We start from the raw sequence: 27,006 nt of genomic DNA on the forward strand, positions 1-27,006 counted from the left end.
AGGTACTGTTGAGATTCGAATCCAAGATCTTCTGTCTACAAGACACGTGCTTTCACCAGCTAAGCCACAGCGCCTCTTCAAGCACAAACCAAACCCCATCAAATTCCCAGAATTTACCACAATGCAAGAGAAAACGCGTCCTCATGAACAAGTCTTGTTCATAGACGGTTTAAGATTATGTCCTACATGCTGACAATGCCCATTTGTGATTGGTGCAGTAAGTTCACAGCTCTGACAGACTTTATTAAAGCTTTCCTCAATAACAGCTGAGTTCTGTTGGAATTTGAAGTCATGACCACCTCTTGCAAAACAGGAACTTGTACAATATTAATTTCAGAAAACAAAGCAGCCAATCACGGCTAACAAACAGTTAGGGAAAGTGCACGAAAAAGCCGGTGAAGGCACCTGCTGGGATTTGAACCCAGGATCTCCTGTTTACGAGACAGGCACTTTGACCAACTAAGCCACAGCGCCACATTTGTGTGCAATTGGTGACGTTTCCATATGGCTAACTGCAAACACAACCTTGCACTGAAAAGGCTTATATGGGTGGTTTAAATATACCATAAATGTGCTTGACTGGACACTAGAAGGTCTTTGGTTTGATGCCCAAAAGTGCCTCGAACAGATGAACGTGAATGCTAATGTTAATGATTTCGATAGCGATGTTACAATCTAAAGCACGTTGTCAGGTTTGGCCTCTGTGTGCATAAGACAGAACTGAACATGTGAAATCTCTGCTGGGATTTGAATGGAGGGGGATCCCAAGATTCACAAGCTCTAACGACTTTATTAAAGATTTCCTCACTAACAGCTGAGTTCTGTTGGAATTTGAAGTCATGACCACCTCTTGCAAAACAGGAACTTGTACAATATTAATTTCAGAAAACAAAGCAGCCAATGACGCCTAACAAACAGTTAGGGAAAGTGCACGAAAAAGCCGGTGAAGGTACTGCTGGGATTTGAACACAGGCTCTCCTGTTTACAAGACAGGCACGTTGACTACCTAAGCCACAGCTCCACATTTTTTGGTAATGTTTCAGAGATAGTGTGATTTTGAATTCCAATTTGTGGGGGTGGACTGGAGATGTGTATAGTGGGGGGAGGGGGGCTGGAATCAAATCTATCGAAGAGCTTGCTTGTATCTTGTTTGCCAAGCCCTGATCTTCATCAGCCACCCCTGTGTCTTTGCTCTGTCCGCGACCAGAGATGGTTTTCAGGCCTCTCCATACATCCCAAATGTTGTTCTACCAGTCCTCCTCCCTTCTTCTTACCACTCTCTCCAACTCTTAGTGCGCCCGAACAAGTTTAAATCCATTCACCATAGAGTTCGGTGTTGTTGTTGTTAAGCAACGTACTCCTGTCGAAACCTGGTCAACGCCGTAAGCTCATCCATCTAATTGGAAAGGGGACAGACGTTTTCCATAATGATGAAGGGCACATATTATCTGTACCGACTTCTCCTCTCCTGGAGTTTTCGTCCTATCACTGCAGCCTCTCCTTTTCCTGTGTATTTAGGTGGAACCTCAGGCTGTTCCGTGTAGAGAGGTGCATGGCCGCTCACAGCCAACAGCTGGTCTCTAGTATAAACAATGGATCCACGTGTGAAGCTGAGGGGATCCACCGTTGCATTCCCAAAAAGGTTAAAAAACAAAAAAAGAAAAGTAATGAAAGTGGTCTCTCTGTGTGCACACTTGCAAGAGGATTTGACCATGAAATGATAAAGAAAATGATAAAGAAAACCTGTAAGACAGGCCAACAAACAATAGAAAAGAAAAGATAACAGGGATAACTTGAAGATTTCCAGTCAGGATTTAGAGTACATTATAGTACAGAAAAAGCGTTGGTAAAGGTCACTAACGATCTATTAGCATCAGACAACCGATTCATTTTGTTAGATCTTAGTGCAGCAGTCGACCATAGAGATCACAACATTTATTACACAGACTGGAATGTTTCATTGGGATCAAAGGAACAGCACTAGGGAGTTCCACAGGGTTTTGTGCTTTGACCAATTTTTCTTCTATATATCTCCTACTTAGGTAATATTATTAGGAAACACTTTATAAATTTGTATTGCTACGCAGATGGTACCCAGCTATATTTATCTATGACACCAGAAGAAAGTAATCAATTAATCCAACTTCAAGCATGCTTAAAAGACATAAAAGCCTAGATGTCCTCAAATTTCCTCCTTCTAAATTCAGACAAGAAAGAAAATTATTTTGTTTGTCATAAAATCTTAGAGATACTACGTCTAATCACATTCTTGCGCTAGATACCTTAGTATTGGCCTCAAGCAATACTGTAAGAAATCTCTGAGTTATCTTTGACCAGGATATCTTCTTTACTTCATACATAAAAGAAATCTCTAGATCTACCTTTTTCCACCTGAGGAATATTACTAAAATTATTTAAGAACACAATTTCAAGATACAGCATGATCAACAGACTGCTGATAGCATTATTGATTTCAATTCTTATTTCAGCAAATTGGTTTGAAGATTTCACTCTGGTTAACTTCTTGGATAGAGTAATGACATACAATTACTGGAAAAAAAAATTTTTTTTTTTATTTAAACACACTGTGGAAAATCAGCATTTATAAATAGAAACAGCTTGGATTTAATAAAATCACAAATTGATGTGAAATGTAGGATACAATTATTATTATATGTATGAATATGAAATTTCTGGAATATTTCACAGTTTCAAGGTAGTGTTAAATGTTTTCTAATATTTATATTTTTGCTTTTGGTCTCATAATATAATATATATATAGGTTTGTTTTTAATATAATACTGATCTCTGGTTCACAATTAGTCAGCAGTTTGAACTGGTAACGCTTTTATTGTGAAAATATTAAACCGGATGTATTATCCTTGTTGTGGCTAGCGGAACACCGGCTATTTCATCTGTGTGGCAGGGACGCTGCATTGCACGTTGCTAGTTAGTTGCAATGTTGTAGCTATTAGCACGACAGCCATTCCTTCGCTGGGAGGTAGACTTGCCGTTTGGGTGACAAACCCTCGGAGTTCAGTTGTTCATACACCAACCAGCAGCAAATTGCTGGCCAATAGAAATCATCAACACATTACTAGTTAGCTTGTCGTGTTGTATTTCTCTTAGCTTGCTAGCCTAACAAGCTAGCTATTTAGATAGCCGGTAGCGTTCTACGGTCTCCTCCTCCTTCCGTGCGATCCGTCTCCTGCCTTGCTGAGGGACCATGGCGATGAGACAGACTCCGCTCACCTGCTCCGGTCACACCCGGCCTGTGGTGGACCTGGCCTTCAGTGGAATCACTCCTTATGGCTACTTCCTCATCAGCGCCTGCAAGGGTAGGACCAGTGGGGTGAATAAAGCTAAGGGGAATGAAAGATGTAATCGTTTAACGTTAGCTAACTATATGAAACGGTCCAACGTAGCTCAGGACGCCACTTTGGATCTTGCTTTCTTTCTTATATTCAGTTAAATCGGTTAGTAGAACATTTGTAACTTAGCATTAGTAACTTATGTTTAAATCTTTGAGCTATATTAGTTGTCATTGTAATGTAGTTTAATGGAACCTGTCGTTAAAATGACATATCAGACATTATTAAAGTTAAGTAGTCTGTGGTTTGCCTCTTGCTGAGAGTAGTACCACAGTCCAGTCACAGGCATCTGTCATCTGCTGGATCACTGTTTGCCACTGTAACTTTTGTCACTTGTGCTTTTCTCCGCCAGATGGCAAGCCCATGTTGCGCCAGGGAGACACAGGAGACTGGATAGGAACGTTTCTGGGTCACAAAGGCGCTGTCTGGGGAGCCACTCTGAACACAGACGCCACCAAAGCAGCCACCGCCGCGGCAGACTTCACAGCGTGAGTGGAGAGACCAGTTCTCTATGGAGATAATAGGCTCCTGCATGCATGTGTCTTGATAACTCAATTATCAGTCTGATGAAGCTACTTGGTTTTGACCTAAACAAGAAAATAGTCCAGTTGCCATGGCTCAACTTCCAGACAATTGTTCAGTCATTTAAGAAACTAAGAGGCATTATTGCAAAACAGTTTGGGTACCAATAAAGTAGAAAAGCACAATTTAGCAGTGTCGCATATTTCATGCCTAATAACAACTTACTTGCAAGGATACTTTAAAGGACGTTTAACTAACTAATGCACATATTACATATCTACACTTTCTTAATGACCTTGTTTAAGTTGCAGGAATAAATCCTGATTTCATATAGGTTGTATGGAAAGATGTTATTACATCGCTGTGCCTTGTCAAACTATTGGAAGCTAAAAGAATACCTGTGTGCTTTTCAGAAAGGTGTGGGACGCAGTGAGTGGAGATGAGGTGCTCACACTGGCACACAAACACATTGTCAAGACTGTCACCTTTACTCAGGTAATTTGGTTCCTGGATGTTGATACAGTGTGCTTCTCTCTTTACAGTTGCATGATGAAGTAAAATTGAACTGTTTTCAGAGGTGGTTGTTATAATTATGATTATTGTATTTATTAAATGGGAAATTTAACTCTCTTCCCCAGGACAGCAACTGTCTACTGACTGGAGGAAATGACAAGCTCCTGCGGATCTACGATCTCAGCAACCCTGAAGCAGGTAAGTAAATATGACAAAAGAAAGTTACTTATGTAAAGCTGCATCAAGTGGCACATGAAAGCCTTTATAACTTACTGAATAATGAAAAAGGAAAACTGATGCAGTTTCCCCAGTTAAATCCTGACCTATATATTGTATCATTTTTGTCTTTTCGTGCACTTGACTGTTGTATCTTTATGTCATTTAGCACCACAGGAGATTTCAGGTCACACTTCGGCCATTAAGAAAGCTTTGTGGTGTAACGGCGACAAGCAGATCCTCTCTGCTGCTGACGACAAAACCATCCGGTTGGTGAAGGGGATTCTTGTGGTTTTGTTTTTTTTATCCGTACTCGATTTGACTGCATGTGATTTACTTAACCTCATCACCATTACAGATGCATTAATCCAATATTATTGATATATTGTTCCCGACATTGCTAGATCAGGTATTGGGTTGCAACATGTGGTACATCATGCATCAACAGCATGTACAGAATGCTGGCAGACTTAACTACCTACCTACTTAGACTGTCACAGAGGCAATCACTTGTCTAACAAGTCACTTGTCAGACAGTAAACATGGAGGCCATTTACAATAAAATTATAGTTTGAGTGTGCATGTGTGTATCCAGGCTCTGGGACAGGAGCTCCATGGAGGAGGTGAAGACATTGACCTTTGAGACATCTGTGAGCAGCATGGAGTACATGGCTGATGGAGAGATTCTTGTTATCACATATGGAAAGACAGTTGCTTTCTACAATGCTCTAAGGTACACTGCACCATCACCCTACATGTCCTAGAAACTAACCATACAGATGGTAGTAAGATTCAATTCAGTTCGCTTGTTATATCTGAAAACCAAAACAAAAGTTGTACATTATAACCTTTTGGTTGCTATCCCAATTACAGTTAAAACTAAAGAGTGTGAATATGCTGTTTTGACTGGTGCTGTAATTAATGTAAATTAATTGCGTAATTATGCTGTTGCATTAAAAGTATTTCAAAATATTTGAGCCCAGAGGACTCTAGAAAGAGTAAAAACAATAAGGAACAATAAAAAGAACAAGCAATGTCTGTGTAAGAGTACTCTGGGTAAATAGGGATAACAATAATAAATAAAAAATGTAAGTATGAATAATCAAGTAATAGCAATGAAAAAAGTATGCAATGGAAGATGGGTTTGATATGTGGAGTTCCATCTGCCGCAGTTCATTGTAGAGCGAGTGAGATGGATTTTTGTAATAGGCTTAAAACGTGTCTTTTTGAGCTTTTAGTTCAGGCTTCTGCTGTTAAATGGGTTTGTTGTTAGATGATTTGCTCAGGTGATAGACCACAGATTACCAAGTGTTTGCCCAAGGCGCCACGTGTAATGTGTTTCAAGCACAGTGTTAATGCACAAACTCGAAAACTAAAACTCTGTCAGCTCACATGATAAAGGGGCTGGAATGCTGTCTTCTTTTCTTCTTGCTTATGTTATTATTATTATTATTTCTATCATGTAAAATTATTCATTTTTGATGTTAATACATTGAAGCTTGGACCTGATCAAGACTGTGGACGCACCGGCTCCCATAAACTCAGCCTCCCTCCACCCAGAGAAGGATTTTTTTGTTGCTGGTGGAGAAGACTTTAAGCTCTACAAATTTGACTACACCACTAAGGAAGAGCTAGGTGAGCACTCGATTTCACTGTATTAGAGCTGAATGATTTTGGGAATTAATGTAATTGTAATACCTGTAGGCCAGGCCTATATGTTATGATGAAATTAATTTTCCTACTTGCCTACTTTATTAATCTGGAAATTGAGTTTTGACCTAACAAGAGAGAAGTCCAGTTCCCATGACTCAGCTTCCAGTTAACTTAATCTGGAGGATCTTCATAGACTACTTTAATAACTTTATAGAATTTATGGTGATACCAGTGAAAAGTTATGTTATATAACATAATGCTGATAAATCTTATCAGACTGACTTCTTGTTGTTTTGTTGTTCTAAACTAACTGGGAGCTGTGGTCCTGAACTTGCTGCTCTGCTCCTATCTATAGAGTCCTATAAGGGCCACTTTGGTCCAGTGCACTGTGTTCGCTTCAGTCCTGATGGTGAGCTCTATGCCAGCGGCTCTGAAGACGGCACGCTTCGACTGTGGCAGACGGCGGTGGGGAAAACCTATGGCCTGTGGAAGTGTGTCCTTCCTGGTAACGCTCCGGCTTTATTCGCTAATTTAGATAGTCACTGCTGCTCAGTTTGGAATACATGTTGAAATTCAATCAAGTTATTGAAATTGATGGAAAGCATTACTGAAACTGTAAACTAGTACAATAATGTAAATTAAATACACTATATATTTAATGAAAAAAGATCATCTTAGTCATGAGAAATGAGCTAGATAAGCTCTAGTGGAGCTTCCCAAATATGGATTTTCCTTTTCCAAGGAGCTGACAACAGTGAATAGGAAAGCAACATTTTAAAGCTGATCCTATGTCATAAAAGACCTGCCGACATTAGTTTATGGTTTAAAGAAAGCATGTAAAACGTGATAGAATTCTTTCAGCAGCAGCCCAGTACTTATACTTTATTTTTTTCTTACAGCAACAATGTAAAAAAATGAATTATGACTTTGATGTGAGAATTCTAAAGTCTGCTGACATCTAAAGTATTCAAAGTATACATCAAAGTCTGACTTTGTTGTCAAGTTCAGAAATCGGATGCTTACTGTCCCTGGTCCTCTTGTGTAGATATCCAAGTATCATCATGCTTTTTCTAATTTGTTTCTTTATTTGTATTTGTCTTGTGTTCTTCTTCAGAGGACCTGGGGGCCGAGAACTCTGAGCAGCTGTACACATCACCCCCTGAGATCAAAGCTTAATGATAAAGCGGTACAGTGTAAACAAGATGTGAGGGCATAAGAGGCAAATGGAGGGGTGTTCCGTTGTTTTCTGTGAGACCCCAGCAAGGAGCAGAGTCGAGAGCATCTCCATCCATCAGGAACTGATGCGGATATTACGAGTGGCCTGTTGGTCATAGACCAACCATCTCTGACACACACAAACATAAACGTACACACACTGATGTTATGCAGTCATATGGACAGTATGGGCTGGAGAGTAAAGCAGTAGAGCTGTGAGTGCCTGGTTCATCGCTGCCTGCTTTCTCATTGATCAGCCCAGTTCTGTCTATCTGCTTAAACTTGTTTTTATTTCCCTTTACCCTTCACCCCTAAATCTCCTAAACCACACGATGCTAAGATCAGTTTTGATTTGACAGAGTATTTGATGAGCTGGACCAATGCTTTTGTTTTCAGTTCATAGTTACAAAAACACTGGTGTTAATTGCACAGTTTGTTCTAATGGCGCTTTCATTTCTTTGAAAACCTTGCTTTGAGAATTCTCTGCTGTTGTACTAGTTGAATATATAAAGTTAAGTGTCCAAATAAAAAAAAAAAAAATCTTTGTTTGTGAGAAAGTAAAAGGGAAGAAATGCCGCTGGTTATTTTTTTCATTTTGGTTTGTTTTCATTGTGTCCAGTGATGAAATAAATGAACGCATTGCTGTTCTATTTGTAAGTAATGCATAAAGAACAAAGTGTGTTTTGGTGTTTTTAAACTACACGTTTTGTTTTTTTCTTTTGTTTTCACCTGTGCCATCTGGGAATAAATGGGATTACATGGGTACGTTATATGGCAATTGTGTCCTGTACATATATATATATTTACGCAATACTACATTTATTCAAAAGTTATTAGATTAAAACAAATTATTACGAATTTAAATTCTTCAATTAAAAGCCATCGTGAACATTGATCCGTACATTCTGGGTTTTTGTATCCGTGTTGATTAAACAGCGTGTCACTAAACTCGTGACGTGCGGTTCAATTTCAATCCACCAATGAGGATGGACTTTCTACACCGTTTGACCAACAGGAGTCGACCTTTACGGGCAATCACTTCCGGTTTTCCTGATTCATCCCTAGTGCTGCGCGTAGGGCTGTGATTCGAGTTGCAGTGGCCCGGTGCAGATTTTTAGTTTGTCTCAAAAAGACCGCTTTCATTTCTCCTTTTTTTTTTTTTTTTTTTTTGCTGTGCGCGGAGGGGGAAGCGAGAGTGGCGACTTTTATTTTTTTAAAACTTTGAAACAACCTTATTCCCCTATTTAATATCTTGTCGTGCGAATCCAGTCCATTGAGAGGCGCTAGTTAGTCGGTCCACTTAGACCAAACCTCCGCTCTGTTGATCCCGTCTCCCCTCTCGCTGTAAGCTAGCTAACTTAGCCAGGCGGCTGCGACTCTGCTCCTCCATCTGCTGCTCGCCGACATGCCGGAGTACCTGGACGACCCGTCTGTGCTCACCAAGGACAAGCTGAAAAGCGAGTTGCTGGCCCACAACGTGGAGCTGCCGAGCGGCAACCCGACCAAGGACGTGTATGTGCATCTTTATCTCAAGAACCTGACCGCTCAGAACAAGAAGCATGGAACAGCCACCACTTTGGACGCCTTCTCCAGCGACGAGGAGCTCCCGCCGCCCGTGGTCTCCAACAGAAGTCGCTCGTCAGGCAGAGTGAGTTTTCTCAGCAGTTTCTTTGGAAGCGTTATTTATCAGCAGCTTAACGGTTTAGCTTTAGTAAATGCGGTGGACCAAGTTTCTGCAAGTTAGCTCCAAAGTAGCCAGTTACTATTCAAGTTAGCCACAATAACGACATACACACGAATGGCTACTCTATTTTGCAATGAATGAGCTTTTATTTAGATATTTGTCAAACACGTGTGACCAGAATAGTATGCCTAGCTAACCCATCAATAATGAATCAATCCGACTTTCCAGCATCAAACATACGTCTGCTTTTACCAATCCCATTTTTGTCAAGGTAAAGCTCCTATTGCTGCTTAATGCAGCACAGTACAGCACAGCACAGGAAAAACTATCACCATTCTTTTAACCCCAATAGAAAATCACTCCATGCTGTGTAGGTTCAGCAATCACTTTCAATCAACTTTCACTTCCCCCTCCCCTTAAAAAAATAAAAAAATTAAAAAAAAAAGTGTCCCGCTTTGCTTCATCTGCAACATGCTGGAGGAGTGTCTCCAGTGTTGTTGGTGTTAACACAGCTGCTGTCACCTGTACTCCTCTCTGAAGAGGGGGCCGCCTCAGCCTGTTCCAACCATTTTGCTCACTGACATGATCGTTGTACTCAGTTTGTATGTTGGGAATATTTTTGAGTGGATGAATAGAGTTTCAGCACTACATGTCGCGACATGAAGTAATATCCCGCCCATCGTGCCCATCATACCCTGAAACAGGAACAGTTTAAGGACTTCTCTCTGAAGCATGGCCCCTGAGGCTGCTGACAGGCCTTGAAGTTGGGATTTACATAGTATTTGCATATTAACAGGTTTTGCTATTTGACTTTTACATGCTTTTTTGACGTTGACTTTACAGCATTTAAGAACTGACATGTAGTCATCACAGGTCTCAAGAAGTCTATGGTTGGGGGTTGGTTTTCCATCATCAAGAAAATGGTAAAAACTCAGGAACAGAGAATAATATACTGAAAGCAATACCAGTAAATGATTTCCTATTTGTACATTAAGGTATTTTTCACTAAGATAAGATAGACTTTATGATAAGATAGTATAGTCACTACGTAACCTAAATAAACTAAGTTTGTTGTCATGTCATCAGCTGTAGAGAAAGAGATGCTTCATTCACTTTATTAATTTACATAATGTTCTTTATATAGCTTGGCAGCCAACCACACCTATATGAGTTACAGGGGATTATTTAAACTTTTTGATCACATTTACATTTAAGCTTGATCGTACTTGTGCTTTGGTGTTGAATCTGCAAACATTTATACTTATGTGCTGATGCAGTTACACTGCCACAGTTCTAGTTGGTGGTGGAGTTTCTGTAGCCATTTTCACACATTAACCTGATTGTCCAGACGTTCTCTAGAGTTGCTTCTTCACACATGCAGCACACGGCAGCAGACAGTCTGTCAGATGTGAACCCACTTGGAGAGATTGAATTAGAAATATACCAACTGCTGTGTTCACACATGGACCTATGCAGTACCTGCCGTATACGTTGAATGCTGAAGCATGTATCAAGCTTTCCACATACTCACACCCGGAAGCTTCCCAATTCAACCACAGTCAAGCTTGGTGTTTGCTTCTGTGTTGAATTAGCAAAGACAATGGAGGGGAAAAAAAGTAGAAGAAAGATGGAGCAGCTAGAGGAGTGTGGAACAGAGAAAGTTAGAAAAACTCAATGCATCTTAGCGTCTTGTCTTGGCTGGCTGACGAAATCTTGATTAAACAGAACTTTGGGCCACACTGTAGTGGTCAATGTTAAATGTGTGTTACCTGCTGTGTTTGTTGAGAAACATGGTGTGCAACTGTGTGCATCTGGAGCAGGAGTGAAGCAGGTGTGCAACAGGTCATGCCTGGCCTGTCCTTGTTTGTTCAGTTTGTGATGACTGAATGACTGTATGTGAGTGAGAAATGACGTGAGCGTGGGAGGTGGCATGTTGGATTCTTTCATTCAAAGAAACATCTGTGTGAACAGGTGTTGTGCAGCCTATTTTCCTCACCTGTGAAAGTTTATGTAATGAGGCAAACTGTTACCCTCTGGGATTAATAAAGTTTTTTGAATCTCTTGAATCTGAAACATATTCATGTGTCTTGATCTCCGGACTCACATTCTGCAATTTACCTAGAGTTGACTGGGTCATGTAAAGATGACCTGGTAGTTTGGTTAGAAAAGTTGCCGGTCTTTGTGTGCTGGGAGGTGCAACATAGTTAGCAAAGTATGGTTTTCTGGCTTGTGTTGTGACTTTGCATACTAACAGCATGTTTTGGCTGTGTCCTTTAGGCTTAGTCTCGAATGGTCAGTGGGTATAATGTACTTACTGTTACTGTTGTCTTCGTCCAACTCGAGTTGTGTGCTTTTCTGAGGTGAGGGGCAAAATTGAACTTACTGGGATCTTTCTGGATCTTTCTCCTGCATTTCTGAGAGGACATTTGGTGACCTTGTCAGGAAGCACACCTTTCAATGGATACAGCATTGTTTGTATATGGCAACAGCTATTAGCCCTGCAGAACACAGGTCTTATCCCAGGTAGAAGACTAGAAATCAAGCAGGAGCTGGGGAGGTGGACCAGACTTAACATGGTTGAAGTAATTCAGTGCTGATGAACATGCAAACAAGGCCCTGCTGCCCTCCATGCCTTTCAGCAAATTCAATTAACCTGGATAAACTCTGATTGACTGATTTGATAAGTTTCTCAACTTAAAGGCACCTGTCAGTTCAGTGCCAAACTTTATTATTTGCTGTATCTTATCGGCAGTATCTCACCTCTCTAATTATATAATTATTATTAATTATAATAATAATAATTATGCTATAGAGCTCTGTTTTTTGTATTTTTTAGACTTACTCTAGATTGGTTCTGTTGTTTTTAACTTTTAATGTCAGTTTGATTCTGCTGCTATGACATTAATTCCCTCTTCGCGGGATCTCTTATCTCATCACAACATGCTGGTTATATAAAAAATCTCTGTTAAATGTAACTGCATTTAGTGCAGGTTTTCATATCATTTCCACATGATGTCCAGGTAGGAGGTGGTGGTGGGAATGCAGAAGTTCATTCTTAACATTTTTTAGATAGCTGAACTGGGGGAGGCCTGAAAGTCTGAAATGCTGTAATGTTTCCCCAATTTTAAGGCTGTAGAGCATCTATCCGGGAAGTTAGCAGGTTGATGTTGGTCAATTTCAGTCTGAATCAATGCAACTAACAATTTAACAATATAAATTACAGCATGAACATACCGTTGCATTTTATTGAGGCTGAGGTTACTAGGTTGTATGCAAAATAATCACTAAACAGTCATGGCAAAGTTAGTTTGCAGTTCCAAATAAAACTATCCAATCAATCAATCAATCATCATTAGTTTATACATGTGTGGTCTTGGTTTACACATAAACATGGCAACTGGATGGTGTAGATTGCTGCCCTCCACGAAGTAGATCGGGATTTAAATGACTAAATGTAAATGTAAACATTATGAAAACCGTGCATCAGTTGCATTCACAATAAATCCTTCCTTCAAGGTTGTGCAGAGCTGTGCTCATGTTTATTTGAGCTTTAGACCAAAACTGCTGTGAATCAGGAAACAATGTTTTATTTCTGATTTATTCCTTTGTTTTCACTGCTCTCTTATTAAATGATGGAGGAAGGGTCAGCGGTGCATTTAATGAAATCTACGGACAAATTATGATCAACCTTTACCTCTCGTGATTAAAGAATTCTCACTGTTAGTAACGGTAAAGAGAAGATGTGTGAATTTGGAGTGATTGATAGTGAAATTAGGGCCTTAAAGGAACAGCTCTTGACTAAGACTTGGATCCTTTCTTTCCTAAAAAGGAGCCATTGAAATGACAGGATCATTTGTGAACGTGACATCATGGCGTGACATGTTCTCAGAAGTGAAGCCATCTACGTTTGCAGTATAGGCAGGTTCTTTTGAAACATATTGAAGTGCTGTCAATAGACCTAAATCTAAAGTGTACACTGTGTGTGACATGCAAGGAGTTGCAGTTAGTCATAGCGGGGTGAATGATGGCTAAACACATACTGTATTGTTGTTCAGCCTAGTAATGAGTTACATCATGCATTCACAGGTCCTGGCATGTCTTTCCCCCAATCTGCTCCCTCCAGGTTTTACTGAGGAAAGTCTGACAGTGTTTGTAGTAAGTTTACTCCTCAGAGCTGTGAGCTCAGAGTTCAGTTATGCCTTTAAAGGCCAGGGTGTGGTCTTCCCTCCTCTTCCTCCTCCTTCTTTCCCGCTCTCTCAAGCCCAGGCAGCTTTGGTTATGAAATCATCTGGCCTTCAACCAGACCAAACCCTGTAGAGAGCAGACTGAGAGCCAGACGAGAAAGGCAACCCCTCTGTTTGTCTCTCACACTTACTGAATGCTGTGAGGCGTGGCAGCACATCAGCACTCGAGTTGAACGCATCCTCTTTGCATTCCTCACATTTTGCACGTTTTGGTTTACTACCAGCTGACTGAGTCTCTATAGACCCACATGTACATTTACAGCTCACAGGCTCTTTGTGGTCAGGCAAGAAATTACAATAAGTAGTTCTGCTTTGCTGTTTTTGTTTGAGGTGCTGCTCCACCTCCAACCACTGGGCTGTTTGACTAGACTAAGCTGAGCCCAGAAGAACACTCTGTAAAAAGGCTTTCACTGTTAGTAGCTCACCGTATGTCCAGTACATTCATTCCACACATTGGACCAATGCCTTATTGCAGCGGTGTAGTAAATTTTCAATAGGTAAAGCAGGCTAAAAAGTTGCTAGATTATGTTGCACACTAATTGCCACCACGGTCATCTAATCAATATGCATCTAAATGTCGCTGTAACTTCAGAAATTTGTATCCTGCCAGGTGCAAAGCTGTGAAATGACTCCTAAGTGACATCATATAGAACAAAAACAGAGGAGTAGGAGCTCACATTCCTGCCTGGCTGACAGTTGGTTGACTTAGCGAACTGTTTCATTGACTCTCCACCAGCTCAGTTCATCTCCAGGCCTTAAGAGTCCAGATCTAGTGAGTTGGCAACCATCACTAAAAAGACAAGGATTCACATATGCTTTAATAAGATTTATATTGTAGTAAAACAGATGTTTTTAGTGTGTTATATTAATAGGAAAAGGCAGTCCAACTGGCTTTTTATTTTTTATTTCAAGAACTTAATGTCTCCTGTCTGTTGAACAAACAAATGTAGAATAATTTCATCTGTGTCTATGATTTATTTTTAAGTTGTTTTATTTTAATGTATGCTTGTATTACAACTGTCATCATCATTATCGCTCAGCCTTTCATACTGTACGGAATGAGATGCTTATTGTGGTTACATAACCATGTTATTATGCAGCAGCTGCTTCAGAGTACTTGTCTTCAACACAGAGCATCAATTATAGCTTTGTAACCTGTGTAAGTGTTAAGCTGAGCTGAGTGGTTTAGAGTAGCATTAGCAGTCTATCAGCTGTGGATGGGATGCGTTCAGGGACAGTACAGAGTATATGGACATGTGTTATCCAGTTTTCCAGGATGGAACCACATTATTTTCCAGCGATATTCCAATAACTAGAAGAGTCTGAGGATTTAGTCAGTACTTTAAGAATTTAGAAGAGTGGAGTTATAACTGTCTCGATGTACTGCTTTGTGGCTTTTCCAGAGAGTTAGCACTGTGACTTGAATGCAGTACGTAAGAGAGACACCAGTTGGGGCTCTTTTGGATGATAAAACAAAAACTTGCACAGTCGTGTGGCTGTAGAATTCCTGCAGAACAGTCCAGTTATTTGCAAAAAACAAAAATATGGCAGCAAGTGTAACTTGTGCATTCCTATCATGCTTCAGGAAAACATTCTGTGCATGCAGACTTCATTTACTCAGGCGCTTCTGGCTGTAGGCTAAGGAGGGTAAATGACTTTATTACAGAGGCCACTGTAATTTCCTTTGTGTGTGTGTGTTTGTGTACGTATGTGTCTCAGTCTGGCATTCTGTTTACTATGTGTGCATCTCATGCCTGCTGTATCTGCAGCTTTTCCCCTCTTTCTCACTTCATCGTAGAACACTTTTCAAGTTCGGTCTGCTTTTCCAGATCACGTTTGTGCACTTGACTAGAACAGGTTGACGTGTGCAATGTGCAGTTGTGGAATTTTCTGCAGATGCTGAGCGTGTGTGTTAGTTATAGTACTTAAAAATCATGTCATGTACAATTTATCATCTGGGTAAACCGGTTTCTGTAACTGAAAATTTGACAAATTAATTTTCTTTGCGACAGGTCTGTACATAGTGACCATGTGAACAGTCGGGAACAAATGCACGCTGTGATGTCTGTCTCTAGTATATTGCTTGCTGATTATGTTGCCTCAGGACAACAATAAATCCATGACCTGTCCCCAGTCAGTTGTACTGACACCACCAACTGAGCTGCCCTGCTCTGCTTCCACAGAAAGCCACCAGGAAGACAGACAAGGTTCGACCAGACGAGCTGGATGTGACCGCGTTGACCGATGAGGGCCTGAGGGATGAGCTACTCAAGCATGGTGTGAATGTGGGGCCGATTGTGGGTGAGTGCCTGTGCTAGCACTGACATCTGCCTCCGGCACGTACACACGGCTGCACTTTACATACATATAGAGGTGGGGCATGTCGGTGCCACCCACACTTTTATGGCAGAATTCACAAGTGGCTAAGTCATTAATGGCATGACATGTTTAACCCCATCTGGAAGTGATTTAGATGTGCTGGTCAGTTAGTTGAACATAGCAATGTATGAGCTTTGTTTTTACACACGATTGTCTGTCTGCCAGATCCTTGGTTGAACAGATGTACACATTAACAGAGGTGTGCAGCTGCTCACATGCTGCTCTACCAGTGTAGCTGAGGTGTGACACGCGAATGAAGAGATGATGTTACCAAAGCATAAAGGATAGAAAATTCTGTAGTTAGACTAAAGGAAAAATAAAGAACAAAGTTCACACTTCCATTCTTTGAGAGAGTACTGCATGTAAATGCTGAAATCCCACTGGGTCAGGGAGCGTTACTTTATGGCCCTCGACTCATTCACCGACTGGGGTAGTATGAACGTGCCACTTTAAACTTTTTACTATGCAGCTGCTGAGGAGAACACAGCTGTGACATCCACTGAAAACCGTATCGTTATGGTCTATTTAGTCATTAAGATGATCAAACTTTGTTGAGCCCACAGCGGGAAAAGTCACTTGTTAAGCAGCTCACAGAAACAGTTACAGTGCAAGAATAAAAATAATACACATATTCATAACATGTTAACAAAGTATTTACAGAACTGTGTAGTGATATTTCAAATTGGAACATGATTAGTATGACCAGAAGAATACAGTTAAACTGTTGAGTTGTACAATCTTACAGTGGTGGGAATGGAAGCTTTTGGTGTCACCTCATTTCAGGTGGAACCTCGACATAGGCGATATCAAATTTAGGTTCTGTCCACAACTTTAGCCCTAAGACAAACCAAAAGAGGTGAATCGAGACGTGAGCTGAGCTGTTGTTAACCATGCATTGGAAAAGTGCTGCTAAAGTTGGTTGTCTGGTAGCATTCTGTTCTAGTTAAGGTTAGTCAGAAACATCAACCTTGAGAGATCTATTTTTTCCTCCAGTATTCAGTGGTAGTAGTCCTGTCATAATCAAGTCAGGTATTGTTGTGCAGGTTTAACTGAGGTTCTCTCCTCTGCTCGTTCTTCCAGCGACCACCCGTAAGCTGTATGAGAAGAAGCTGCAGAAGCTGCTGGATGATGGTCCTGCACAGCCACCACAGCCACAGCTGGTGCTCACTGAGATACAGGTCAACCACAACGGCAACTCCGAGTCAGATTTGTACAGCGACAAGGAGGATGGTAAGTGGTGGTCAGTACTGTGGCAACTTAAAGGTTGATTTACTGTTGGTATTATTGTTATTAATATTATTATTACCTGATATCATGTACCTCTAGAGTGATAAGGTATGTTCGTGTGTGTGTGCTTTTTTTTAAATTTTAAACAGCTGCTTCAGGAATTTTTCAGATCCCCTCGCTATTAGCACACTTTTTTGTGTTGCAGATTTTATCTAATTCTCTACTTCAGTAGAAGATCTCTGTGGTTGTTTCACCACTGCTCTTTCATCAGGCTTTGTGAGGACTGAACAAAAGTTTTTAATGTAAACATTTCTTTATATTAAAATAGCTAATTATTATTAGCTTATTTTGACAACATTTTAAAAGGTACTCCAATGTTTTGGGCATTTGGCAGCTCAGGAACAGTTCATATAGTGTTAGATAGTATTGCTCAATTGCTGTGAAGTAATGGTTGTGCAGAAGTAGTGGTTGATGAAGATTGTGGTAGGCTGAAACACAGAAAATCTACAGAAAATGGACTTATGGATATGCAGAATCTCCTCGTGAGCTTCAGGATTTAACACTGATTAGTAGCAATGCGGCTAATGCCCTGGGATGTATTGTTTGTTTGTTTTTTATTGTGAAGCGATAGTAATGGCTGCATGGAAGCTAGGAAATAAAAATAACCTGTTATGCCTTGAAAAATAATTGGCACTAATGTAATTTAAAATGTGTGTGCTTTTTTGGCAGAGGTGACACCAGAACCAGAACCGGAACCAAAACCAGAGCCGGAGCCTGTGGCAGAGACTGAACCAGTTCCGGTGGTGGAGAGACTGGTGAGGAGCAGAGGAAAGACGCCTGTCACAGGCCGCACCCGCAGCAGCCAGCATCAAACGGTAAGAAGCAAGTATTCAGTGAACAGTAAGCACTCAGTCTTTCACTGAGTCCATTCAAAACTTCACTAGCTGTCAAGCTTTGAATGGAGCCTACTTGGGACTACTTGGCTGAATTGTTCCTGGTTTCTGTCTGTTCATGATGAATATAACGTTGGCTGACAACAGTCAGGCATGTTTTCTCTCACTAGTTCAGACACTGACGTTGTCATTCATGGGCTTTGCCAGCTATAAACCAAGGTGGCGAAGGAACTGTGTCCATTCTGAGCCACCTCGATTCCACTCATTGAAATTAATTCAGTCATTGGTGGTGTTTGGAATTTCTATAAGCAGGGTAAAAACAGACTCTGTCTCCTCATTGCTCCTTGCCTCTGTCCCTCTGTCCCATTCAGTTTTATCCTCCTCTTCATTCCTCACATTCATGTCTTCTCCCACTTCCTCTTTGCTCATTTCCTCCTGTGGTTTAGACGTTCTGTCCCCCCTGCCTGCTCTTTCTCTCAGCACAGGAATAACACAGATGTCAACTGTAAAGAATTTCATCACATTAACACAGTTGTTCATTTACATTTTGATTTAGAGGCAGATCATCAGAGAAACCACAGTAGTGAACTGTGAAAGCTCGACCATCAGAATTCTGCTAAACTGAATGGTTGTGGGTGTTCGCCATCTATTATCACATCACTCATCTATGATGTTCATTAACCCTTTTCTCACTGGGGGGCTGTGCTGCATTTGCAGGTTAACAACTACATGATGAAAATACTAATACTAAAGTGTCATTTTGTGACACTCCAGTGTTATGCCTTCATAATGCACTCTGCGTCACATGAAATTTGTTGTACTGCTACATTCTGTGACATGTAATGTAATGTTTATCAGAACTGAGATAGCTTGTGTAACGTTACCCTGGTTTAACTGTGAGCAAGAACAAAGTCTAATTGTACACCTCAAATAGTTTGTCCATTGTCGGCTAAGCTGCAGTTTACAGGTTAGTGTATAGCGTTTAGCCAAGGAGGTAGCCAGCTGCTGGCTTTGGTTATCCTATTTCCTCTGACTCAGGAAAAGGAAGTGTTTTTTCAATTTATTGGAGTGCACACACCCAGGCTCAGCATGAGCCTGCAGGCTCTGTGTGTCAGTGCTGCTCACCTCATGTCAGACTTGAAGCACATGATGTGGATTAGCTGCTGCCATGCACTGGAGGCTTTGGACTTTTTCCACACACTTCATCTGCCCAGCTCTAATGGCTACTCCTTACCGCCTGTTGTTAAACCTGCTGTTAGCTCCTTTTAACATTTGCCAGCTTCAGTTTGTAGGTATATATGTAGAAATGGTGTGAATGTCCTCTTATAAGCAATAGCATTGTGAACTCTGGATCTCCCATATGTAAGGGGTGTTGGTCCAGCAGAGAGCTGTTGGTCTTGTTTGTGAGTTATTGTGAGCAGCTCCTCCTGCTGTTCAGACCATGACCTAGAGAAGTGAGATAATATTCTACTTATATAAAAGTGCACCATAGAAAACAGCAGACAGCAAATGTTTGACACAACAGATGTCTCTCTTGGATTTACACAGCAAGCATATTCATAAGTTAATGTCTGTGAGGTCATTTCAGATATACAGTTGGCAAACTAGTTTAGTTTGGTCGACACCGTTGACTGCTTATACCCACCCACATACTGTATGAGCACACACTATGTGGAATAAAGGTAAAGCAGACCACCAACATAAATGGATGATAAGTCACATGTTCTGATTGTCTGCTGTATGTGTGTAGAAAGACCAGTTGGTGGATGGGGAAGATAATGATGAAGAGCCCGTCCTGAATGTAAAGCGCAGATCCAGGAGGTTATCACATCGAACGGTGAATAATGTCTATTCCCAGCCTCTGGAACCACACTCTGACAGCCTGATCACATTTTCCTCTGTACCACCTGTACTGCTTCGCACCCGTACTGGTATATGTGCACACCAATACATTTTTCCACATCTGCTTCATCAGCTGGAAGAGTAGAGATTCTTCCACATTGTAGACAGCTGTAAAATCCTTGCATAATCCATAACCAACATTGGAACAGTAAAAGATCATAAATGGAGAACAGATTTTATATATGAAGTTTATACCTAGAGTGACTGTCTAGAACCACCAAGCACTCCTTTTACCATCTTAAAACAATCATTAATTAATCAAATGATAGTTTCAGCAGTTACTATACATCAAGTTCGCTTCTGTCATGATGCCAATTGATGAAATGTGAAACTGTTAAGGTACCACTGTCTTTACCAGCATCCGACATCACATCCTCTATCATAAAATAGTTTATTTCACATATCCAGCCTTTAGTTCAGTTACCATCATCCACATTGCATTTTTGTTATTGTCAGATTTGTGGTTTTAAGCTTTAGCCAGAAGTTGTTGTGGGAGAATGCTCTTCTGTATCTGTGAACCTCCACATTGCTGATTCTTCTTCCCCTCTTTTATTGCTTTTGTACCTCTTCTGTCAGACTGCCCCTTTTCCCTGAAGTGATCTTTCTGTATCTGCCTATACTGCTTATCTTCTATACCCACAGATAGTGACAGAGGATCTAAGGCCTATATTGACAGATCACAAGCCTGACAGTCCTGCTCAGGCTGAACCTCACTCCACCTTATCCAGACCTGCTCAGGTAGCTCTAGACCATGACAGACTCTCACTAACACCTGCATGGTCTCTCTGGGTCGTTGGTGCCAGTACCTTATCTGTTGAAGACCTTTTTTTGTGTCGGATATGCTTTCTCATCCCAAACTGCATCTGAGAGTGGAAAAATATGTGCTTTATCCACATTGCTGATGGTCTTGAATGGGTCATGTTTCACTTGCTTTTTGATGGACACAGCTATCAATAACTGTTGGGGTGTTTGATGCACACTATATCAGGTGTGATACAGGAACATACAACTTGTATTTTGGTGAAGATTCGCACTCTAGGTGAGGGTAGATGGATGTTGAGTCATGGCAACTCTTCTTTCTTATTAGGTCAAAACGTTTCTCTACTCATCTGAGTATCTTCTTCAGTCTGAGGAAATGGTATGGAGTACCACACAATAATGAACTGTTGGTGAGAAGTTAAAAAACCCTAGAGGACAAATTTGAGCTCTTAAATAAACTTTCCTCATACTTGAAGAAGCTGCTCTGATGAAAAAATGAAATATTTCAACCCTTTGGTTGGTTCCAATTATTGACGATGAACTATGAACTACTTTGTATCGTTTGTTACTATACCACATCCAAAGAACACTTTGATTTTGTCCATCTTGAAGGTGCAGTGCAGTATTGGTATTAGTATGAAGGCTATCATGGGAATGCTATTTTTGATTCCCAGTATGTGGCTGTTTGTCACATCACAGCATTTAGTTTAAGAAGATGACTGAAGGCAGCAAGATGCAAGGTGAGAGACAGGCAAAAATCAGGGTTTTCTAAATACTATCCACAGCTTTAAGTCGATGGAAAAAGAGAAAGTAACGTTGAGTTGAGCCTGTACCAAGCATAGAGAGGCGAAATCAGCTTTGATTTGTGGTGCATAAACAGTTAGTGGCTGCTTTAAGTTAAAAATCAGTACGTTGTGGGAATCCTAAAAGAAATTGTCTGCCTAGCCACTTTCTTTTTAAAACCTCAAGCTCTACAAGGACGAACTGGAAACGTATATTGCCAAACCCAGTGTCGATTCATCTCGCAGGCCGGTTACCCTGCTCAACACTGCTCTGCTAGAGGTTGGTCTTTTGTCTCTGATATTCCAGTATCCTCACAATGCCTAGGTCTGTTCACAGGGTGGTTACCAAGTGGTTAATTAGGCTTCTAATCACAGTTGGTGGCATGGTTCATGTTACATTCCTGTACCTGTTTGTGCCTGGACATCAGCAGCAGCTTCACTGTCATACTGGTAGTGGTCAGTCACTGTACTGTGTAGTCTGAAGCACAGAGTCCAAACGTATTATCATTTGCTGCTTATTTGCAGCTGTATTCTAATTTTGATACATTCATCAATTGATATCTAAGGAACAAAATGTAATATGTTTACAATACAAAATAATAAAAAAGACCATTGTAAGTAATCCGTCATTAAAGAAACTTGCTAAGTGGAACTAAAGGGACGGCTTGTGTCTCAGGAGGTAGAGCAGTCGTCTACCAATCATGGGATGGGTGGTTCTATTCCCTGTCACATGTTTAAGTGTTTTTGGCCAAGATACTGAACCCCAAGTGACCCTTGATGAGTCAGGTCATGTGCATAGCAGGTCTGGTTTGTGTGTGTTTGTTGGTGTTTGAGAGAAAGAGAAAGCACATTGAGTGCAAGTTAGGTAAAAAAAAGTGCAGACCTTTTAGCATTTACTATTAGCTTCTAATAGCTTCAGCCTGTAAATTATCTTTTGGAAATGTTTGTTCTGGGTCAGAATGTCTATTTCTGCAGGTCAGGTCCAGTCTTGGGTTGCCAAACATGAAATTAATATAACATCCATATGAGCTAAATTACACATTAAACAAACAACAACAAACACTGCAAATGTATAGATGAGCTGAGAAACTACCATGTACAACTTGTCTTCACCCACTTTTCCTTCTTTCTGCCACCCACTGTAACTACAAGTGCACTATGCATCTGGCTGTGGAGCCATCACTGGCTTCTCTTCACTGTGGTGGTGGGCACTTCATTACTTTATAACAGAGATCTGCATCATCTCAGAAATTAATGTGGTGTGATTTTTATATCTTTGTTTTTAGCAAAGTAGTAAATCCACCTCCAGAGTGTATGTTTTCTCACAGTGGCTGTTTGTTTTAAGGATAACAGACTTAACTGGCTGCAGTTCTTATAACCAGCCATATATCAAGCTTCATGAGCTGGTTTATAACTCTTGTCATTGTCAATGGTCGCTCATCTTACTTTTCCCCTTCTGTATGTGCAACTTCCTCTACCTGGGAACTTGAATGAGCTTCAAGTCTGGGGTTGGGGGTTGGAAGGAGACAATGGTGTCCAGTATTTTGGTGTCAGTCTTACATATTGTTTCTCAGCAGTAAGGATACATTAAAAAATTTTATTTTGAAGTAGGTGCACTGCTATTTGACTAATGCTGTCAATCATCTGTTACTGTTTATTAGGAGAGGCTTCAAGTCACAGCTAAGCGCTCTGTTGCTTGACTAGTCTCGACATGTGCGCTGATTGCTACTACATCAAGAGACTGATGCTGCTAAAAACTGCAGCTGATGTAGACCTGTTGATTCTAGACTGAAATCTGATGGATGGATTTGATTTTTTATATTTGTGTTGGTGTTATCAGGAACCTGAGCCAATGGTTAAACCAGCAGTACAACAGAATGTTACACCATTGAATCCAGTGTTTAGGGTGCGTGAAGTTACATTAGCATTATTTAAAATGATTTTTCCAGTTATTGATTTTTGGTATTTTTGAAATTGTATATCTAATAATCTAGTCTGTGTTTTGTACAAGTCAAAGAATTTGCCTGAAGAACTGAGTTCACAACGGGCTGTCAAGCCATTATCCACTCTGGAACGGCCCGCCAGAGTGGACCCAGTCACCTTTAACCCCATATGTGACATATCACCCATTAAGAGTCAGGAGCCCCACTGGACTAGATCAGACCAGAGTGGACCTAAAACCAGCGGTGTCTCTACAGCAGGGGTATAACTCTCCCTTTCTCTTACATTTCCATTTAGTTATTTAACGCTTTTATCCAAAGCAACTTATAAGTGAGGTACAAAGCAAGCAAATATCTAAGCAAAGGAGACAAACTTTAAAGTAAAGTACTCTAGAAAGAGCTGTTTCAGTTTCATGGGATATAAGTGCAAGTGCTCTTTATCTCTGTAACTAATTTTTCATGGATACGGATCAATTTCCAAGACTGAAATCCTCAATTTCTCAATGTCATAGTCAGGGCAGGGAAACACGAGGAGAGCTCACTTAATAGTTTATAGCGTGACAGCTGAGATTTTGGTCAGTTCGGCCTAGTTACACACATTGTTTGTGAGCAGGAGGAGTGTGCCCCTCCAGATGTCCGGTGGCATGGATGGAGGCAGCAGAAAATCAACAACTTCGTGTCTACATGCAGCCCAGCAAAGACACACAGCTACACACCCACTCTATCAAAGGATGTGTTAGTGAGACAGGTACACTGTTACAGGTGCCTCACATGGCCCAGCCTTTTATTTGAAGTGGTCACATGGTGAGAGGTGTCTGGTCCACGCGTGCTGTGGTGAGGAAATGGGAGAGAAAATTCAAGCCGTCAGTAATGAGATTTTTATAGTGGGCTGGTGAGATGTATTCATCACTCAGTGGTGTTTGCTCTATGTGTTCACCATAGTTGTTTTTGTTTGTAGGTGGAGAAGATCGTAGCTGGTGACCAAACCCCAAAAAGGGATGAGGATGAGGTTCTGAAGGAGCTGTTTCCCAACGACATCAACAGTCCAATGGGTATCTCGTAAGTACATTATGAGTCTTGTATCAAAACATTATAATTATTTTATTTTTTTGGCCAAAAAATATCAAAAATAAAAAAAGATCCATCACCAGTTACCATAGGCATATGGGCTATTTTAATTATTTAGTCATTGACATTAGCAGTGGATAAGCATTAAATCCTCTAGTTTGCTTTTACTTTGAAACTACTTGTCTTGTGTCTTGCAGTGCCACCTGTCGGAGACCCATTCGAGGAGCTGCCGGCCGCCCGGTAAAGTCCAGTGACCTGTGGAACGATGAAAACAGCCTCTTTTCTCCAAAAAACACCACCAAGACCAGCAGCTTGTCGTCCTCCTACACAGAAAAACTCAAGAGAGTCAATAACCCACTCTCCTCCATCCCTTCCACCTCCTTCACCTCCTCTACCTCTACCTCCACCTCTGCTTTCTCCTCCTCAAGGCTCCTGTCGGCAGCACCCCCTGGAGGCCAGACCAAACCAGTGCGCCGTAGCTTGTCTCTGTGGATCAAGCTGTTCCTGCTGGCCGTCGTTGCTGCGTTCCTGTTCTTGGTTTACCAAGCCATGGAGACCAACACCATCGCCCCATTTAGAGGCTCGGAAGTGTCCAGCGACAGCACAGTGTAGAGGGCTCATGAAGCATCTGAGGGGAAAGAGAAGCCTGCATGCTTCAATTGTTTTATTTTTTAGTATAAATCTTCTTTCCAACCATTTTGTTGGGTGCTGTGAAATTACCGTTGATATTGTCACCCACTTTCCCTCAAGTTTTTTTTTTTTGTTATTTCCCTCATTCCTCTATCACTTTTCAGTGAATTCCTAAAGAGAACACATCAAGTATCACCATGATACATGAAAGGACAGTAACGTGTCTGGTCCATTCTTGACCTTTGACCTCGCAGTCTGTGAGGGTACAACAAAGCCAGCCACTAATCAAACTCTGAGAAACACAAACCGTAGCTTCTAGAGAAATGTGTGGACTCATTGTCATTGTATTTTTATACGACTCGCATGATGCGTGCGTGTGTGTGTGTCTGTTTGTAATGAATGTGTGTTTTCTATATATATTTTTTTTTACACTCTGCCTTAATTTCTTCCTTTGTCAGTCATTAACAGCCTTAAAGCTTTTGTTTTGAACTTGAAACATCTTTGTTAATGAGACAGCAAGGTTTATTATAAACTAAATCTTCATAAACCCTACACCAATATTTTCTTATTATCTTAGAATAAAATTGAATGTTCCAGTATATTCTACTTAATTATGTATTCACTGTCACAATTCTTGAATATCCACTCAATAAACTATAATGTTGTTACTGTGCTTGATAGAGCATTTTATTCACATGCAAGAAATTTAAGGGTTCCCACAGATCCATTGTCCAGTCCAGGATATAGTCATGGACATTCAGAGAAATTGTAAAATGTCCAGTATTGGATCACTGCAGCTGGAGCTGAAATCGGTGTAGAATGTGCAGGTGACAGAAGGTGACATAATGGAGATCACAGTCTGACATTACCTAGACATTAGACTATACTGCACCACCATTGTTGGTAACCATGTAATGTATTGATCAATCACAGGTCAACTGATACCCAGGTTGAATCATGGTGAGTCTGCCTAGGCCATTAGTCCCTCTCCCTCTTTGTTACTGATGCAGCTCAGCAATGATCTCTTTGGTCAGGTCTAGCTAGGTCGTGAGCTCTGTGTCCACTGTTGAAACTTCTCCGATTTTTTTTCATACATTGGGTTTCTGTCTATTTTGCTAAAACTTGTTGATCCTGGGTTGAGGTAAGATGGGTTGGACACTGTTGTGCAGCCCTTGCATCAAGGTGATGAATATTCATGTGTGGATTTGCTGCCTTTTTTCTGGTACCTGTAGTGGCTTGGAATTACGGATGCTAGCAAAATTATTCCAGATAAATGTCAGCTTTAAGTAACAGTTGTTACGTTGCTGGAGTTGGTTTTAGGTCAGTAATAGCAGTGGTTTGTCCGAATTGGTAGTTTTGCAGGCGTATATCCACTGTTGACTAGTGAAGTGTCAATATTTCATGAGACACACTATCACTGTCCTCACTGCTCCTTTAGATTCCTTGTTGCTCTTGTGTAGGAGGTGCTCTGAACAGAAGCCTGTTGAGAAACTAACTATTTGAAGATGTCTTCCTTCAAGAAGAAATGTTCTGCAAAACTCAATCAAGGTGTTTAACTGGCAGAAAACATATCTGTACTTCATGTTCTATACCAAATACTGCTTATAATGTTTCAGAAACAAATCTGCTTAAAATCAGCCACTACCCACAACCTGTCTGAAAAATCTGTGAACATTTGTGTTTTATTGTGATTCTGTAGCTTTTGCACGTTTCTTGCACTCCTCTATCAACTTGCAAAAGTGCCTGCTTAGTACTGGGCATCACCTTTGTTACTGCTCTTTGCTCTTTTGCAATATTTACTTTGTGGGAGACAAATCTCAAAAATTTCTGTCTAAATTTAATCCTGCATTAGAAGAATTCACCTACTAAAACCTCAAAAGAAAGTGGACGCACTTTCAGTGGCACTGCGGCTTTAAGAACTTCCTCTCAAGTCCCTGCAAGCACCGCCTCAATTCAATCGTTATTGGGCTAGAGGGTTTGATTGGCAGCTGAGCGGCGTCTCCTTACG

At 40.8% G+C, this 27,006-nt stretch overlaps 2 protein-coding genes and 1 non-coding gene across 3 annotated transcripts; 2 read left to right on the forward strand and 1 right to left on the reverse strand.

The window, feature by feature from the left end:
• Window positions 1–399: 399 nt before the first annotated feature.
• On the reverse strand, window positions 400–474 carry trnat-cgu. The gene has a single exon. It is a non-coding gene; the product is annotated as a tRNA-Thr (tRNA).
• A 2,426-nt stretch (window positions 475–2,900) lies between these two features.
• strap (serine/threonine kinase receptor associated protein) lies at window positions 2,901–8,286 on the forward strand. Its single transcript, XM_026364423.1, has 9 exons — window positions 2,901–3,338; window positions 3,724–3,859; window positions 4,307–4,388; window positions 4,532–4,604; window positions 4,792–4,891; window positions 5,218–5,355; window positions 6,121–6,257; window positions 6,631–6,780; window positions 7,390–8,286. Exons 1-9 carry the CDS (start codon window positions 3,227–3,229, stop codon window positions 7,449–7,451), a joined length of 990 nt encoding a protein of 329 aa, XP_026220208.1. The 5' UTR covers window positions 2,901–3,226; the 3' UTR covers window positions 7,452–8,286.
• Window positions 8,287–8,697: 411 nt separating this feature from the next.
• On the forward strand, window positions 8,698–25,666 carry tmpoa (thymopoietin a). Its single transcript, XM_026363407.1, has 6 exons — window positions 8,698–9,138; window positions 15,602–15,719; window positions 16,878–17,027; window positions 17,754–17,899; window positions 24,259–24,359; window positions 24,566–25,666. Exons 1-6 carry the CDS (start codon window positions 8,896–8,898, stop codon window positions 24,978–24,980), a joined length of 1,173 nt encoding a protein of 390 aa, XP_026219192.1. The 5' UTR covers window positions 8,698–8,895; the 3' UTR covers window positions 24,981–25,666.
• Window positions 25,667–27,006: the final 1,340 nt, after the last annotated feature.

The sequence above is a fragment of the Anabas testudineus genome, chromosome 23 (genome assembly GCF_900324465.2).
Source record: "Anabas testudineus chromosome 23, fAnaTes1.2, whole genome shotgun sequence".
In the NCBI taxonomy this organism is placed as follows: domain Eukaryota; kingdom Metazoa; phylum Chordata; class Actinopteri; order Anabantiformes; family Anabantidae; genus Anabas; species Anabas testudineus.